The following is a 17,668-nucleotide window of genomic DNA, read 5'->3' as shown; positions in this document are numbered from 1 at the left end:
TAAGTAATTATTGTCACTAAATGGGCTTAGCACTCATTTGTATTCATTCTAAAAGAAGACTAAATAGGAAGGCCTTGCTCTAGGGAAAATACATTCAAGATCTTTCATTCAGTGCTCAGCATTTACCAAGTGACCATTTTTGCAGCTACCCAGCTTGAAAACATGGTAATCTTTGATTTGCTCCTCTCATGAGCACCATCCTGGTGCTTGCAATTTGTGTTCTCTGCTAGCTTAGACATTCTAAATGAATTGTTAATTTGTGTGTGTGGGGGGGGTGTTCTATGATTTCAACTTGTTTGCACAAAGTAACATTTTATCAATAGTGTATGTCTCATTATTTCTCATTTGCATAAAGTCTGCCAACCCTCAGCCCTCATATGTGGCAATAATCTGATAGAGCTGAGAAGCGCTGGCTCCTGTAGGGGAAGCAGATACTTTACAGTTTGTTGCAGTCCAAGCCACTCCCTCTTGTGTTGTATTGGACTTTGGGGAGCCTAGTAACAAACCTGCTTGAGGGGGAAGAAAGTAAAAAAGCCTCTTTGAAAGGAGAGAAGGGAAAGGGGAGACTTACAAGGAGAAAGTAAATTGAGATTTTGAATATTCTCCTGCTATCTATACTCTTAAGTTCCTAATTGAATTTTTCTGTTTCACACATTTATTTGGATTGGCTCAGCCCACACCAGTTTTGAAATGACCAAGAGAGACTATAACTGGAAGCGAAAAGATGAGGTAATAAACTTGACACCTTGATTAGATTTTTCTCATTGTGAATATTAAACCGCAGAGCAAAAGTAGATTATGAAGTCAGGTAGTGACATGTAGGTGGTGTGAAAAGAGACTCTTAGCGGAAGCTTATTAATATGGAAACATTGGGATCAGGGCTTACCTGAACTACTGAAAAATTAAATCATAGAATATTTTTGAAAAATATAATAATTTTGCCCCAGTTCTCGCTCTCCCATTCCCCCAACTCCCAACTCCTTCCCCCAACATTTAATCAAAAGCAGGGATCTCTGAGATTAGGGAGTGGGAGGACCATTCATCATGCATATGGTTAGACATTAGGGTTTGAATATGGATCCTTCTCTTTGGAGCATGACTTCCCGTGGATGTGTGTGTCCCTGGTGAGGGTTTGTGGAGCAGAGCTTGATCATAGGCATCTTCCCTCGATATCAGTTTTACTTGATGATCTTTCAAAGGGAGAATTGAATTCGTTTTACTGTTAGGTTATTACGTTTTATATTGAAACAAACATACCATGGAGTAGGATGACAAATTTGTATGAGTCTAAGATAAAACAAGATAACGCAAAACATTTTATTATGGAGAGTCACTTAGGTTTTTGTCTGACACCTTTTCCTAGTTTCCTCAGCAATCAGGGCTAATTTAGAAAAGTTTGGGAAGTGCCAGAAACTGTGCCTAGAGGTGACGAGGAGAGGGCTGGTCACGTTGGGCCAGGACAGAGTAGAGACAAGTCTGGTGGGAAGAAGTGTAGCCTGCAAAGCTCATTACTCAGTGAGGGCCCATATCAGCTCTCATTTGGGCCAAAGCCCACTGCTGAGTGGAGTGGAGGAAAAGACAGAGCAACAGGGCACCAGGCAAATGTGGAAGTGGGCCACGTAGCAGTCATGGTGCCAAGAATGGGCTGCACCAGTTGCCAAGTCACTTCCAATCAGCATGTCCTCTAAAGAAAAATGATGGCTGTGTAGGTGCAGCTTCATGAGACGTCCCTTGGCCCATCACAACCCCAACCAGATAGCTACCCTAAAACCCCTCTAATGGAAATGCTTGTCCTGCCACCATCATTTATGACAGTCAGGGTGGTTTGCAGTGTGTTGGGGGAAAGAAAGCTGCATTGACCAAACTTACAGTTATTGATTCCTTTAAACAAAGCAACTTCATTCTCTGTAGGCAGTCTTCCTAGGTTATCCTCTCCTCATCTAAATGGGACCCTTTTGCACAAATGGGAAAATCTAGTGATTTGACTCCTCATTTGCCACTCTTTTCTGGGGTCCATTATTTAAAAAATTCTCATTCCAATTTAGGAAAAGTTTCCAGTTCACCTTGAAACCAGTCACAAAGTTAACTGGAATTTTACTCTCCTAACATTTAAGTGTACCTTTGATAGACTACTCTAATTGAATTAATGTATCTCTTTACAAGATGGTGTTTAGATGGCATAGAGATAGATGCACACATACTTACTCGAAGTCCTTAATATGTCAGGTCTTTTAAAAAGGGGGTGTTCCAGATAATAAAATGAAAACTTTTCAGTAAGTTTTCTGATTTTATGATTTAAGTTTTTTTTTTCTGGAATGTTCATAGTCTAACACTTTTAATTCTGACTTTCTTTTATAGTTGGAAGCTGGAACCCATTTTAGAAAAGGATATTAATGGCACTAATGTGATATGTGGAGTCAGGTTAAAGACCAAGCTAATATCCTGACTCAAGTGCCGAACGATGATCTGGCAAGGAGTTTATTTAGAAATTGCTAAAACAATTTACTGCTGCATTTATTTTACAGGTGATTGATGGACTGCTCCAAAAGCTCTGATTTTAAGTTGTTACATTATACTTGAGATGTTCAAAATTCTTCAGGATAATATATCCTAAAATTTATGGCCTAGCAAATGAAATCCTGTATCCAGCTGAGGGCAAGTTATAATAGAGTACAAGTTATCACAAGCGTAAATTAACATATTACTATCTAAAGCATATGATGTATAATTTTGATTTGTGATATTGCTATAGTAAGTATCTCCCTAACATTTTTTCAAAGCTATTTCCCCCATTCCCAGTTTAGTAAATATTGGAAAATGGAACTCTATTCCATAATCTCAGTTTCTGAAAGCAAAGCTTAAGAGAAATTAACAAGCTTACATTGCATACTATTTTTGATATCACTTTTCATTTTATTTTAAAGTCAAATAAAATTAAATTTTATGGTCTGATTATTTAGAATCCATAATTCCTTTTCATCTTAAGATTTTAAAAGAACACATGATTCTCTACTCCAGGGTAAACCGTAATGGAAGAATAGAAGGAAACATGAGAAAAAAGTCAAGCCTAACTATTAAGAACTTTTCGGATAGCTAGAATAGGGCAGTATTTCTCAGAGTGGCCTGTAGGGCACCTGTGTCTCAACAAATGTCAGATGTGGCTGCACATTACAGAAACCACAGGACTGGTTGCTAAAGGAAGTTATCACAGACCCAGGCTCTTTTTAGGCTCCTCTCCATTCTTGGCCTGTGCTTTCATCCTTAGGGTGGCAAAACAACATCTGTCACTCAGGCATCCCATTTGCTTTTCAGTAAGGCAAGTTCCTTTCTCATTACTGAGCTTTGCTTTTAGTAGGAAGGGACCCCCACCCTGGGGGCAGCACCGTCACATGACTATACCTATTTGTCACTGTAAGATGAATTTTAACTGGCAACTCACTTTGTCACCCTTAATACAATCTAGGTCTTTTAGTAAAGAATAAAGGGAAATGGGTATTGGGTCAGCTGCAGTGTCTGCTGTGCACTCTTATCGCAATTACCTGTGCTCCAGATGAACTTCTGGTCACCTGTAGACTCAATCTCTGGGGGTAGGCCCCTGACCTCTGCATTTTAACATGCTCTTCATGTGATTTAATACATATCGAGGCTTGAGATCCACAGGGTAGGGGATGAAGAAGAAGCAGAAAACAAATGTCTGCTCTACCATCTTGCTTATGAGGCATATTGCCAAGTATTTGAAACAACTAGAGGACAATACTTCACTCCAGCTACATCAGGATGCTTTTGGCCTCAGGCAGCAGAAAACCCAATTCAAAAGGCTTGAACACTAAGGTAATTTATTATTTTACTTAATAGAAGTCCAGAAGTAGGAGGGGTTCACAGTTGGTAGGTAGATTGGTGATGACGGAGGATCAAGGTTTTTTTCTTTCTCTCCACTTGGCTGTTGACCTTTACAGCCTCATCCTATGGCTGGACTCCAGCTCCCAGGCTGTAAGTCAACTGCCAGCAGCAATCCGTGCTTCATGTTTTCTTGTTCATATTCAGTGTGAGAGAAAAAGAGGCTTCCAGTTGCTCTCGAGTCAAGAATTCTTTAGAAACTCTGATAATCCTCTATTTGTGTCTCAATCCCAAGAACTGAATCACATGTCCATTTCTGAGCTAATCACTGACAAGAAGGTGGCAATGACCTTTTAATTAGTTAATGCACCCTTTGAGTCAAAGTTGTATTTCCTCAATTTGTGTTGTCCTGAAGGGATGGGGTCAAATGGAGTAATCACTGTCAGTTCACTGCATCCAATAATTGACATCTTGACTTGGCCCTTTAGAAACAGCTGTTCTGGCTTCTTACCCCATCTTGAGCTTTTCAATGCAGATTCCTACCCTTAGGGTAGAGGTTGGAGGTGAGGTCAGACTTTAAACAAGACCACACATGGGACTCAAATTTATCACTTTACTAATCTATCTAAATTAGCCTAAGCATTTGATGATTCCTTGAGAAGTCATATGGTACGCTGCCTCTCAAATTCTTATACTTTTCTCATAGCCACAAGGGCCATATAATTCACTTTCTGTTAATACGTCTTTGGATTTATTAAATCTGTTCTCCCCGTGGAAATTGAGAGCAATAATTCTAGAAAGGCAGACTCTCCTCCCCATGCCCAATAGTGTATTAAAAAATGTACGTGTCATCACCTCTACCCTGGCAATGCATGTTCATTGATTAACATTTTATATTTGGAAAAGAATGCTTTTAGTCTCAGGGCTTCATCCTGCTTAGTGTCAGAGTCAGAGCTCAATTTGAGGGTTCATGACCTCCTTTTTCCTTGAGCTTTTCAGCATTTTTATGCTGACATCATCTATATGGGTAGATAGATACAGCCAAACAAAACACCAAGGTTTGGGTGCCTGAGAGAGTGATAAGAGGGGCAAAATATTTATTGGGGGAAAATTGATGAATTTGATTTTGAATTTATAAAATTCAATGGCCAGTGTTCCATTGATCAGTAAAGATAAGACTCAAGTTTGAATAATTAGTGTTGGAGATTTAGACTTTGAACTGTTACCATGAAAGAAAGTCGAAGCCAGACGAGGACTTAAGAATAACTTGATTTCTCAAAGCGACTTCTATAAAACATGGTACCAGGGACCATGTTTTACACAATTCTACTCAAAAAAATATAGAGGGTTACATGAAAAAGATTTGAACAGGTATGGGACACTTCTTTCTAAACCCAGGACTAATTAGAACAGTATAAGTCTGAGAGACTCTAAGTCAGAGTACTTAATACCCTTTCCAGAAGAGCACAGATGTCCCATTATTCTCAAGGTTCATATTCTTAAACCCAACAGTCCCACAAAAACGTTAGGTTAAGGAGAGCTCTTTACAGCAAGCGTCGCACAGTCCACAGGATCTAGGCAAGTAACCCAAAGAAGCAAAGTAGGTGGTGAAATCACGTGTTCATCGGTTGCCCCACCCTTTTCATTATGTGAAATTTTATCTCCCTGTCTTCAGAGAAAAGCACCAGGGTCAATCCCACTAAAAAGGAAACATCTGCCCCCAGGGCACACATCTAAAGTAGTAGTTCAAAACATGACAACAGAATTCTCTGATTGCATTTTAACAAAGGGTTTATTTGCTGATTCCTAAAAAGCAAAATTCAGAAAATAGCCCCCCTCCCCCACTTATGACTAATTCTATAGTAGAACATTTCCAATTGTCCTCTCTTGCCAAGGTGTGCACTTTCATGGGCACTTCATCATAGAGCAGACCGACATCCAGAGATACTTTGAAAGGCACCTGGCACTGGTTGTACTGCTCATGCCTTCTGGTACACCTCCCTGGCAGGGAAGGGGAACCTTTTCTGTAGTTGCCCCCTTTCAACAGAAATTCAATGAAAAAATTTCTTGATAGCAAAGTATTTAAAGATCCCTCCCCCAGCTTCAGTCATCAACTGGAAAAGTACAGAATTGAAAAAGTTTTTCCCAGCTGTGATCAAAACATGGAATACTGAAGAACATCTGGAGTACTCTACATCCTTAGGTTCTGTACTTAGATGTGTACAGGGAAGTTGAACCCCACGTTCTATTGCTTTCCAAAATGGGTAACAGAAGAGAGGATTTGATTAGAATAGCTAAAAAACAAAACAAAACAAAACAAAAAAGCCTGATAGTCAATCTCTGATGGAGCAAAGCCGATTTCTTTCAACCATAAACTGATACCATCTTATTGACCCTGCAGAGATCCAACAAGATGAGCCTCACATTTCAGAGAGTTGGCAGAGAGCTGATAGGTGAAGAGAAGAGAATGCTGCTGAAGGCACAGAGCAAAGAATCCCAAGGAATTTTTAGTGCCATTTTCATTTAATAAGCTAGTAGTATAGCAACCTAAAGACCTTGGCTGAGATCACACCAGGATGTTTTTATGGAACTGCTGCAGGAAAATGAGAGGGGCTGCTGGCATCCTCTGGCTCATGGTGCTAAGTGAGCAGCTCCAGCACCAACTCCTTGGAGAGCCTATGGCTGGGGTGTGTAACGGAGGTATTTCTTGCCAGATGGGAGCTCTTTGGTGAAGACTCCTTTAGGGAAAAGTTTTTTGGCTTCCTCTTCAGGGATATTTGGAAGGACCATCACGCTGTCTCCATTCTATGGAAAGACATTGACAATGGTGAGTCTTATCCTAAAGCCTAAAGGCAAGAATTAATTTTAGAAAAGTAGCTACAGGTACTGATGAGAATGATTATTCTCCTTTGCTTGATTAAGTCTCCTTTGCTCCCTCCCCTGAGGAATTTTGGTTTTGACACTTTGGGGAAGTATTTCCCCATCTTAACAAGAAATAGTCCTATTTTAACCCAGTAATGGCTCGCCACCACACTTTGACATTTCTCTCTTATTTTTCCTTTTCTTTTTTGCTTTTTAGGGCTGCACTTGTGGCATATGACAGTTCTCAGGCTAGGGGCTGAATAAGAGTTGCAGCTGCCGGCCTATGCCACAGCCACAGCAACGCAGGACCTGAGCTGCATCTTCAACCTACACCACGGCTCATGGCAAGGCTGGATCCTTAAGCCACTGGGTGAGGCCAGGGGTGGAACCCGCATCCTCGTGGATACTAGTCGGGTTCATGACCCACCGAGCCACAACGGGAACTCCTAAAATTTTAATTCTAAGTTATTAGTGTCCTGCTTGACTGAATCTGGCTTCCTCTCTCATCCCCTTCCCTTCATCCCACCTCCTGCTGCTGCTTTTCCAGGCATGCTGGCTCTTCTCTTCCTTGAATATGCTAAGCTCACTGTTAGGCAAGCTCCTTAGCTGTTGTTCCTTCAAGTCTGCAGTGTGTTTCCCTCCCAAATATGTGTGACTTGGTCCCTTGTTTTCTTTAGAGCCTTCCCAAAGGTCCCTTCAGAGAAAGGCCTTCCTTGACAGGCAGATACAAAACCAAGCCTTTCACCACTGCTCTCCTTCTCTCCACCTCCGCTTGCTCACTCTCTATCACACTGTCACCTCATAGCCTATAAACTTGCTTATTGTCTGCCTCTACCCACTGGAGTGTAAATTCTGTGAGGGTAGGGACTTGATATTGACTGTTCACTGCTCTCTCCCAGTGCCTGCTGTCTGGGCTCTGTGCATGTATGCTTAATGCATGGATACAGAATTTAAATGACTTGCTTGTCAGAAGAAACAAAATAACCAAACCAGGTATTCAGGTTAGCATATTAAAAAAATGTAGGTTAAAACATTCCTGTGATATTCTCCATGCCCTACCTGTGGCAGAAATCTTAGATATTCAAAGTTCATGAACAAGTTTCAGAGAATTCTACATGGGTCTAAAAGGCTGAAACTTAGGAGAAACGAAATGCTTCAGGGTATTAATACACCAGGTACTTTGATGCCCTTTTATGTCCTTTTCTTAGGAAAAGGAATCATTCTGACCAATTATTTATCCAAATAATCTAAACAAAATATAGGGAGTTTGTGTTTTGTATAAAATGTGGTAAGAGCCTGAAAATGGCCTCTCAGCAAATCTTCTTAAACTCAGCCAGGAGAAAAACTCTTCCCAGTGTACCTGCATGCCAGAAACACAGCCCCAGGTAACACAGAACTTGAAGGTGGCCATTTAGAGATTGGCCCCCACAGGCCTTCCTGGCAAGTTGAGAGTCTGCCCTTTTAACATCTTTACCTTCCAGTCAACCGGAGTGGCAACCCTCTTTTCTGCTGTCAGCTGGAGAGAGATAATTACTCTGAGAATCTCATCAAAGTTTCTGCCAGTGGTAGCTGGGTAGAGGATGGACAGTTTCAGCTTTTTATCGGGACCAAAAATAAATACCTGCAAAGTACACAGACACACAAACAGGAAGAGCTCTTTGAGTGTTTTTGATATTGAAGTCTCTTAGAAAGCTTTTACGTCATTAAAAATTTTCAAGGGTATGACAAAACAAAACAACACCAACAAAAATCCCCAGATATCTAGAAGGATATGCCACTCAATCTGAATGGCTGCAATACAGATGATTTTCTTTTCCATGTTATTTTTCTAAACTTGAAGAGAATTATATTTGGTTCCGGCTGTCTCAGCAAGAAAAACTGATTTGCAAACTGTACCTAGGAATGGCCTCAGGAAGAACTATGTTTACGACAGATGATTGTCATAAAAATATAGCACTAATGGGAGTTGAGACTGGTCCTCAGTTTGTTGTACATTTGTGCAGATGAGGGACTAAGTTTGGTGGGTAAGGACAGAACAAATAAGAATTCAAAGCCAGAGTGCCTTATGAAGGCTGTGACCCACTGCTTTAAAGAAAGGGTTGTCAGGAGTACTACAGAAAAATATTTCTCAGTTCTAGATGACATCTAAGGATAACTTTTATGTAGATTTCCAAAAGCTGTGAAATAAACAGTTAAAAAATTTAGCTGAAAATTTTTTATTTGTCCCAGCGTTTAGATAATAAGTGAAGAGTGCCACCAAGACATACCCTAATTGGAGATAATTCTCCCATTTCCTTTAGTTGGTCCAAGCATTTCCTTGGACATATATAGCCTGGTCAGTCATGATGATTATATAATGGATGTTTACAACTCACCACACGAGCTGTCACAGGCATGCCCTGTTCGTCCTTTTCTGCTGGGTCTAGCATACCCAACTGGATGGCAAGGTCCCGACTCTTATCATCAATGATGGGAAAAGGTAACGTTTCCTTGGGCTCCTCACCATTGTAAGCATTGATATCCTGAAATGCAGGTGAAAGGGGAAAGAGGAATTTCAACCTGTGAATTTAATCAGTTAACAGCCATCGTCTTTATTATAAGACAGGGAGGAGGGCCATAATAATAAAACTTTCTCTAAGTAATTTTAATAAGAAAATTAATGAATAAACACTCCTCATCCCAATTATTCATTGACAGGAATAGCACTAGGTATAGTACTTAGGTTATAAGCCTTTTCATGTCCAAGTCTCTTAAAATTTAGCATGCTTTTACTGCTTTGAGAAAGCAGCATTAAACTCTTTAAGAGTTGAATAATATAGAGTTACACCCCAGTCCAAGGTACTTCTGGGTACCCAAATACCAAAAAAACCTTCAGAAACAATAAGTTCACATTTAGAAATTATACCACATGCAGAAATAATTCAGTAGATCTGGTCTTTGCCTCAAAAGCACTCTGACTCAGACATTAAACTACTGTTAAGACAGATATTAATAAAGATAAAGAAACACGAAACTTAAAGCAAATATAAGAACAGAGTTGAATATATACTTCAAGGACGATTTAAATGATGGGTAAAAAGGCAAAGGTAACTTTATACTAGGGTGAAATCCACATAGAAAACCAAGCATTTCAAGTCTGAACTAAAGGACCATTATGTACTCCCTTTCTCTCTGTATCCCTTGTTCTTCTAGTAAAACTTCACTTATTTTCCTATCCCTGGAAGTTTTTTTGGGGAAAAAAAAAATCTAGCTTCATCATTTGATCTAGTGCTGATATTGCACATAAGGTGGGTTAAGCATTATGGTAAGTACATGTAGGATACAGATGAGTAAGACACAGTTCCTGCCTTCAAAGGAATTTCTAATTTGGTTGGATAATTCCCATAAATAGCAGCAAATGCAAGATGATAATATGTAAATGACAGGTTGAAAATGCTGAAGTATACCAGCCTCCTCATTGGTAGGACTGCTGTGTTGGGAAAGCCTTCGAAAAGCCTTCTAGGGGAGATCCTGTGGCGCAGTGGAAACAAATCCGACTAGGAACTATGAAGTTGCGGGCCTCACTCACTGGGTTAAGGATCCAGGGTTGCCATGAGCTGTGGTGTAGGTTGAAGATGCGGCTCTGATCCACCGTTGCTGTGACTGTGGTGTAGGCCAGCAGCTACAGTCTGATTGGACCCCTAGCCTGGGAACCTCCATATGCCACAGGTATGGCCCTAAAAAGAAAAGACAAAAAAAAAAAAAAAAAAAAAAAAGCTTCTACCTGGGCCTTGAAGAATAGATAAGATTTTCACAAGGCAAAGGAAGGCATTCTAGGGAGTGGGAGCAATATTAATGAAACATATAGGCATAAACTACTGATTGGAGAATGAGGAATTTATCTTGTGGTTCAGTGGGTTAAGGATTTGGTGTCACTATAGTGACATGGGCTGTTGATGTGGCACAGGTTCCATCCCTGGCCCAGGAATGTTTGCATGACACCTGTGTGGCCAAAAAAACAAAACAAAACAACAAAAAAACCCCACCACAAAAAGGTCTATTTATTATGTGGAGCCTTGCCAGTAAAACAGGAAAAACAGGAGTTGATGTCACAGCAGACAGATCCTTTGTATATTTCTTAATAGAGACGCCATAGGATAAAAGACATTGGTGAACTTTGAAATGGATCACAAGAAATTTTAACACGTTTCTTAATTTTATTAGCTTAACTTTCCTTCTGCTGACATAGGCTGTCTATCAAGTCACCAGACCTAAGTAATAATCAGTATGATTTCATGCTAGAGGCACCTTGAGGTTCCCTATGTAACCAGTTTGTTCAAAGTTTGGACACTATTTTGAAAATTGGGACTTGTTTTCTATTTAATGCAATCACAGTTTTGAAAATTCTAAGGCACAAACTCACCAGTGGAAATGAACCTGGGTGTGTTCCTGTACTTTAAAAGGGATTATATAATGGGCTATGAACTCCTTCAGCCAACTGTAATTTTCATTATTACTATGCAGTAATACTCAACCCTTCCATTTTCACAATAGGCATTACATTCTACCCTTTGAACACCAAAGAGCCATATGCCTTCGCTTTATTCTATCCCAAATCAAGCTAATTACTACTTTTTATCATCTAGTATTAAAGAGAACACTGTTTGAGATTCAAATCCCATTGGCACCATTTTCTGGCAGGTAAATCTTGAGCTTGTCCCTCCAACTCCCTAGGTAAAAAGAGTATTCTCATTTGAAAAACTGGGAGCAGGAACCATATACCTCCCTTAAAGGGCTACACTTAGAGAAACTGATGAGAAACTGCCTGTGAGAATACTGTGGAAATGTCAGCGGCCATTCACAGCCAAGTGTAAAGAATGAAAAAATCCACCTCAAGAAAGAGAAATGCGTTTTCTTTCTTCCTGTACATGATTCTTCTAATATCAGACACTTAGAATTAACTGGTATACAGTGGCCATGGAATGGAGCCCCAAGTGACCAGCTCACAAGTCCATGCTACATCTTCTATTCAGCTACACATGAAGGGCTTGACATTGTGCCTAGTGCACGGGAAGCATTCTTCAAAAGTTCCCTAGCATCATTTTGTAGACATTGTAGCAAAGTCATTAAAATGTTGTCAAGTCTAGACCACATTTATTATCCAAGTAAATGCTTTTGTTGAAAGTAGATAGTTGCTTCTGTTCATTCATTCAACAAATAAAGACTGCTGCCTGGGATGTACTGAGTCCTGAGCACTGTTCCAAGAGTGCACAAAACAGGAGTCTGCCCTGCTGAGCCTCCACTTTGGTGGGGAGAAACAAACAAATCAGCAATGTACAGAGTATTTGAGATGGTGACAAGCGCTAAGGAGAAAAATTGACTGGGGGAGGAGGAGGGGTTATAATTTTAGATAAAGAGGGCAAGGATAGCCTTAATGGGTGTCATTTGAGTTGAGACCTGAATAGGTAAGGGCAAGCCATAAAGATACCTGGGGAAAGAATCTTCCAAATAGGATTCTGGATATATTTTGAAGGTTGAGCAAATTAAGTTAGCCAATGACTCAGACAGGTAGTGTGGAAAAACAAACAAACAAAAAAACAGAGGAATTGGGGTGAATCCTAGATTTTTGGCCTGAGCAAATACCAAATGCAGATGTCATTAGCTGAGATGACTAAGACCCTGGGATTAGGAATAGGAGCCTGGTTTTTGACATACTATATTTGAGATGATAGGACATATCAAGGGAGATGCTGAGTAAGCAGTGGTTACAACAATCTGGAAGCCAGGAGAATCTGGCCTAGAGATAGAAATTTGGGAAGCAGAGCACAGCAATGTGGGTAGATGAGTTCACCAATGGAAAGAGTGTAGATAAAAAGAGAAGAGGTCCAAGAAATGAGTCAGGGCAACTCCAGCATATATTAGCAGCTGGGAGATGACATTCACTCCAAGGATGAGCAGGCACAGCTAGAGAGGTGGTGTCCTGGAAGCCAAGAAAAATGGGTCTGAGAACAAACCACTGGATTTAGCAAGGTGGACATACTGTGTAGTCCAAGTCAGATTTTCAAATAATCAGTGAAGTCTGAATCTAAAGTTACTTGTACCCTTACCTCAAAAAAAACCAAGCTACTCCATAACATTTTTAACTTAATCTATAACCTTAAAGCATGTGCCAATGGGTACTGTACCTTGCTCCAGGCAAGATGGTCTTCGACACTGTCTATTGAAAGGGCAATCATCTTAACATTCCTCTTGGCAAATTCTGGTGCCAGCTTGGCCGCTCTGCCAAGCTCTGTGGTGCACACTGGGGTGAAGTCCCGAGGGTGGGAGAAAAGAATGCCCCATCTGAATGAAGGAAGAGAAGGCCACAAATGAATAGAGAGATTCTTGCCAACAACGTGTACAATGATAAATCACAAATGCTAGATCGAAAATGACTTTCTTTCTTTTTTGGCACAGCAGTGCAGTGGCTTGATGTAGAATCTAAGTTCCCAGACTAGGGACTGAACTTGGGCTGCAGTGCGAATCCTAACTATGAGAGCACCAGAGAACTCCCCTAACTTTTTAAATGAATGCCTATGAGGACAATTACTTTCAAACTTTTCTGTTGAAGAATGCTTTTGGATCTTCTTACCTCTAGAAGAGCCTATGTTTAAAAGTCCAATTCAATCAAAGATATGAAATTCAACATGATAGATACTTAAAAAGACTTTAACAGATGTCCCAATATGCCCTGAATCTAGACCAACCCCTGACTTACAATAATAAACAGATTATGTAATCAGAAATAAATAGGCTTCTATCCTCTATTTGTAAAATTAAAGCTGACACTTGGCTTCTTTGAAGTGAACAGATATAAAAACTTTTCTAAAACTAGTTTACTGCTCTAACCTGCCAAACGGGGCACCTGCCCAATATTTGTACCCGGACAAAGCAACAGCACTTTTAAGAGTTTTACCTATCCCTTCATTTGCATTTTCTTCTTGCTTTAGACCAAGTGGGTAGGAAAAATGACAGCCTACAATGTTGATTTCTATAACTATAGATGCTGAGTAATTACTAATATCTAAATCATCATTACCTATGGTTAAACTTGTACAGATTTTAAGTACATTGCAAGCTAAGTCACCAAGAACCTTTGGAGTACTGTTTCCTTCTCCCTGGCAACAGAAACTACTCTTTCAACTAAGAAAATCTAACACTCAGTTTCCACCCTCCCATCGACTTGACAACATTAAAGCAGGATCCTAAACTACTAGATTACTAAATCTAGCCTAGATGCCAAGCTGACCTCTCCAAAGTTTGCCAAGTTTCCTGAAGCACAAAGAACAGAACAGAGACAAGATACTTAAATCCCACCTACATCTGCCACTCAACTCCCAAGTCTTCAGGAAAGGAAAAGACTTCCTTACAAATGGGTGGATGGCCCTATGGCAAGACTGGGATGGGGATGAGAGAAGTAATATTTTTAAGATTATGGAGGGATGTGGTATGTTTACTTTTTATGAAGGGCAGTAAGAGATATATATGTTTTTAAATAAACTATGAGTAAAAACTAGGCCTTAAGAGCCTGTGGTAAAGGATCTGTTTACAGATCAGATGAGACTTAAGGAAAGTCTTCAGAAGTAGAATAAAAAAAAAAACAACAACAGGGCATTTCCTCCTGTATTGTTAGGCATTCTCTTTCCATTGCTGAGTCAAGAGACGGTTTTGCTGAATCATGTTAAGGAACTCCTTTGAAGCCACCTCAGAACCAAACTCTGTAGCTTACCACAAGGCTGGGAATAGGAACTCTGGGAATGTCCTACTGTGTAAGGCCTGTCTCCCTCTAAAACTCCCTACTGCTGCTCTTCAGAGTAATACAATTACACTATCCTATTTCCTTCCTTCCTCATTTTCAAAAGACAGAATGTTTCCTCCTTTAAGGGAGGGTCCCTCCTCATCACCCTAAGGAAAATATATGTTTTGTTTGGTGGAGATGCACTGTGAAGAAGCTGCTTCTACTACATGCATACAGAAAGAGTGATTAGGCTCAATAAACTCACCAAATGCAGCCCCAAACAAACCCCTTAGTTGTTTCCAGTTGCCGAGGGCAGGGTAGATACCAAGAGTGTTCGAAATTATTTTAATTTTTTACTCCAAAACACAACTGGATCAAAAATGGATCACCTGGATTGAGATCACCTTAAGAATGGAGTTTGGAAAAATTATATTAGGAAAAAAAAAATCCATTATAATGATATAAAAGGCTCAAACTTATTTTTAGGGTAGGGCAGGAAATAGTACTATCCCCTGCCTGGTTTGAGACTGACTTGTATATTATTTGTTTATAAATGCAGATATTTTTCTCTTCTTACTGGTGACTCCCTGAGAAGGCACGCTATTAATCAAATCAAGGTCAAGGCCAATACACAATACTCCCCCTAACCCCCACCAAGTGGGTTAGTTTAAATAGCTACATCATTTATAAATATTGCTACAGTAAATATGCTTTATATTAATAGTTATCTTTAATATATTTAACTCAAGAGTTCTGATAAGATTTTGTTTTATGGGAGGTGAGGGCTGTAGATTGGAGTGGGAAGAAACATTCTCTGAAAATCCTTTGGAGTCTTGGAGAAATACTAATACCTAGATTTCAAGTATGAGACTGGACATAGTCTGTATTTCCGAAGCCCTTCCCTGTCTTTAAGGTCTGAATGTTCCATTTCTCATCCTTTTTCTAGCCTAGTTCTCTTTCAAAAAACTTAGCTTTTCCCTTAATCAGTGGCTGGAAAATGGATTTAAGGAATTTAAAAGGGGGGTGGTTAGGACTAAGTTTAAGAATCTCTCCCAGGTGCTCTGCATGGGTCTGTCCAAGCACTGATTAATCTCATAAACTTTGCCCTCTGTATATACTACATATACCTGGACACTATATAAAAAGGGTACAAAGCAAAGGTCATAAAGCCTTGGACCACAGTGTAGTGGGGCCACTGGAACTCCAGAAACATAACTAGACACATCTGGGCCGTTTCATGTTAAATGTAATAAACTTAAAGTTTGCTTATTCAGGAGCTGTAAAACCACGGTTACACCCATGTACTCCAAGTCATAGTGGTATGATTGCCAGGCTAGATCATGGGTCAGCGATTCGGCAAGGCTACGTGCTGCTGGAAGCATGGCAGATGGGGGAGGGGGCAGTGAGAGGCACGCAGCTATGAAACAAAAGGGTCTACAACTGGGGAGGTGGGGTGCTCCGGTGCCTGCCATGGATCACTGCAACTGAACGACCTCAGGAAGCCCTTGCCTCAAGGTGTTGCAGGTTCTGGAGTGAAGGACACACCCACACACAGAGTGTTCTGGGATCCTCCCAAAGCTGTTATCAAATCATATTGTGGCCACTGGAGCAGGATCAGGGTAAAAAGTCTTTCAGCTACTTACTTGGCAAGCTAGTGGTTTCAAATTTTTTGTGCAAATACCACTGCAGCAAGCAGAACCCTCAGATAACACGCTGGGCCCTTCCTGAACCTTCAGCCAGCAGCAGTGTCCTCTGACTTTGGCCTTGGACACCCACTTTCCCCAGGGAGCAAATTCCAGAACCGAAGGAGGGAGGTGAGACCCTGGGCACAAGTCCCAGGAACTGACCGCAGATGAGGCTCGGCTCCTGCCTCCTCCCTGTTTCGGCTGAACCACGCTACTTGCAGAGTTTAGAAGACAGAATTAAATAGACAACAAACCCTCCTCTGCACTGGCCTGCAGTTCCCAGGACCTGATTTTGTTCCCCTCCCCCTCTCTAAAGCCAGCCCAGCCATGCGGGGGCCGGGAGGCTGGAGAGGATCAAGTGGCGGGCGCATGGCTGACCAGAGGGTCGCCTCCTCTCAGCGGCGATCTGTCGCCGCGGGGCAGGGCACATAGGAAAGGCACGTGCAGGAACCGGTGCCGGGAGGAGGCGGGCGGCAAGTGGTGGAGGACGGAAGGGAGAAAAAGGGGAAGGCACCTCCGAGTCCGGGCGTAACCCAGGGCAGGGCGACAAACTGGCCACTTACGAGTCTCCCAGAAAGTCGTGGAAACGGATGCGGCCGATGGTAGTATTGGCTTCGAAGTTGGGAGCCTCGTCCCCGAGAAGCAGACCTCCGGGCATGGCGGCAGCAGTGACGCGGGAAGATGAAGAAGCCCAGCAGCGACAGCTAACGGATGGCTGGTTCTAGCCTTGTAGGTGTTGCGGGGAGGAATAAATGGGGCTTCAAGGGGCGGGGCGGGACGGGACAGGAGGGAGCAAGGTGGGCGGGACCAAAGCACAGCCAAGATGGGCGGGGCCGCGGCGGGCGGGAGGGGCGGGGCCAGGCCTTGGCGGGGTGGGCGGGGCCCACGCTGGCGGGCGCGGTAGGAGAGGCCGGAACTGGCGGTAGTCTGAAGCAGGGCTGGGACAGAACAGCCCTGGGCGCGGTCCAACACCTCGCCAGGCCTCTAACCTGCCAGGATCCCTCACGTGACAGGGGACTCAATGACGTCGCCCTCTGGAATCTTGGGGGTGCGTTCTGGGCATTGGAGGTAAAGGAAGCGGAACGCAATAGGAAGGGGAGCCCCAAGGCTGAGAGCGGCCCTGCGGAGCCGCAAGAATCCGCGGAGACCCTCCTGACACCCATTCACGGTCGACTCCCAGCAGAGGGGTCCCGCGACCCCTCCACTCCCTGCTCTCTTAGTGTGAGCGTCTGGAATCCTGACCGCCCCAGCCAGCCTAGCCATCCTGATTTCTGTATCTGAGAATGTGGCAAGACCCAGACATGTGGGGCACCTTACGTCAGAGGAAGTGGCTTTCTTGTTGCAGCAAAAATGCCAGCACCTATGTCAGTAAGTGCTTGGGGGAATGAGAACAAAGTTTTATTTTTATTCCACTCCCAGAGTTCACTATGAATCATAAGCTATTCAACACAGTTATCCTGAAATCTAAATCTAAATTTAAAAACATATTTGTTGTGGTCTATTGTGTGCAAGTCAACTCTTCCACCCA

General features: G+C 41.9%; 3 protein-coding genes across 26 annotated transcripts in view; 2 read left to right on the top strand and 1 right to left on the bottom strand.

Annotated features, from left to right (window-relative positions):
- SLC9C2 (solute carrier family 9 member C2 (putative)) overlaps positions 1–2,952 on the top strand; it is a 74,598-nt gene extending 71,646 nt beyond the window's left edge. For all 15 annotated transcript variants that reach the window (XR_014816246.1, XR_014816248.1, XM_084977627.1 and 12 more), the window contains 2 exons: positions 674–729; positions 2,359–2,952. Coding sequence is in view for 13 of the 15 variants with exons in the window: in XM_084977627.1 (XP_084833753.1) it covers positions 674–729; positions 2,359–2,394 (92 nt within the window). In the remaining 2 variants the exon portion in view is untranslated. The remainder of the gene's footprint in view (positions 1–673; positions 730–2,358) is intronic.
- Positions 2,953–5,607: 2,655 nt separating this feature from the next.
- On the bottom strand, positions 5,608–16,878 carry PRDX6 (peroxiredoxin 6). The gene is given in 5 exon segments (NM_214408.1): positions 5,608–6,642; positions 8,174–8,320; positions 9,075–9,221; positions 12,864–13,020; positions 16,704–16,878. Coding segments are annotated over 5 exon segments (675 nt in total). The 5' UTR covers positions 16,799–16,878; the 3' UTR covers positions 5,608–6,513.
- The window catches only part of TNFSF4 (TNF superfamily member 4), a 328,053-nt gene continuing 326,881 nt past the window's right edge, over positions 16,497–17,668 (top strand). For 8 of the 10 annotated variants that reach the window (XR_014814397.1, XR_014814398.1, XR_002346947.2 and 5 more), the window contains exon 1: positions 17,062–17,508. The gene's annotated coding sequence lies outside the window, so the exon portion shown is untranslated. Of the gene's footprint in view, positions 16,870–17,061; positions 17,509–17,668 lie in introns of those variants that run through there. The other 2 variants (XM_084974665.1, NM_001025217.2) reach the window with 2 other exon arrangements.

The sequence above is a fragment of the Sus scrofa genome, chromosome 9, assembly GCF_054392235.1.
Source record: "Sus scrofa isolate SSC_HxYL_T2T_F1_AM1 chromosome 9, Sscrofa_HxYL_maternal_Yorkshire_Landrace_v2.0, whole genome shotgun sequence".
Lineage (NCBI taxonomy): Eukaryota > Metazoa > Chordata > Mammalia > Artiodactyla > Suidae > Sus > Sus scrofa.
Note: the sequence above shows the minus strand (reverse complement) of the source record. Positions and strands in the feature narration are given on the sequence as shown.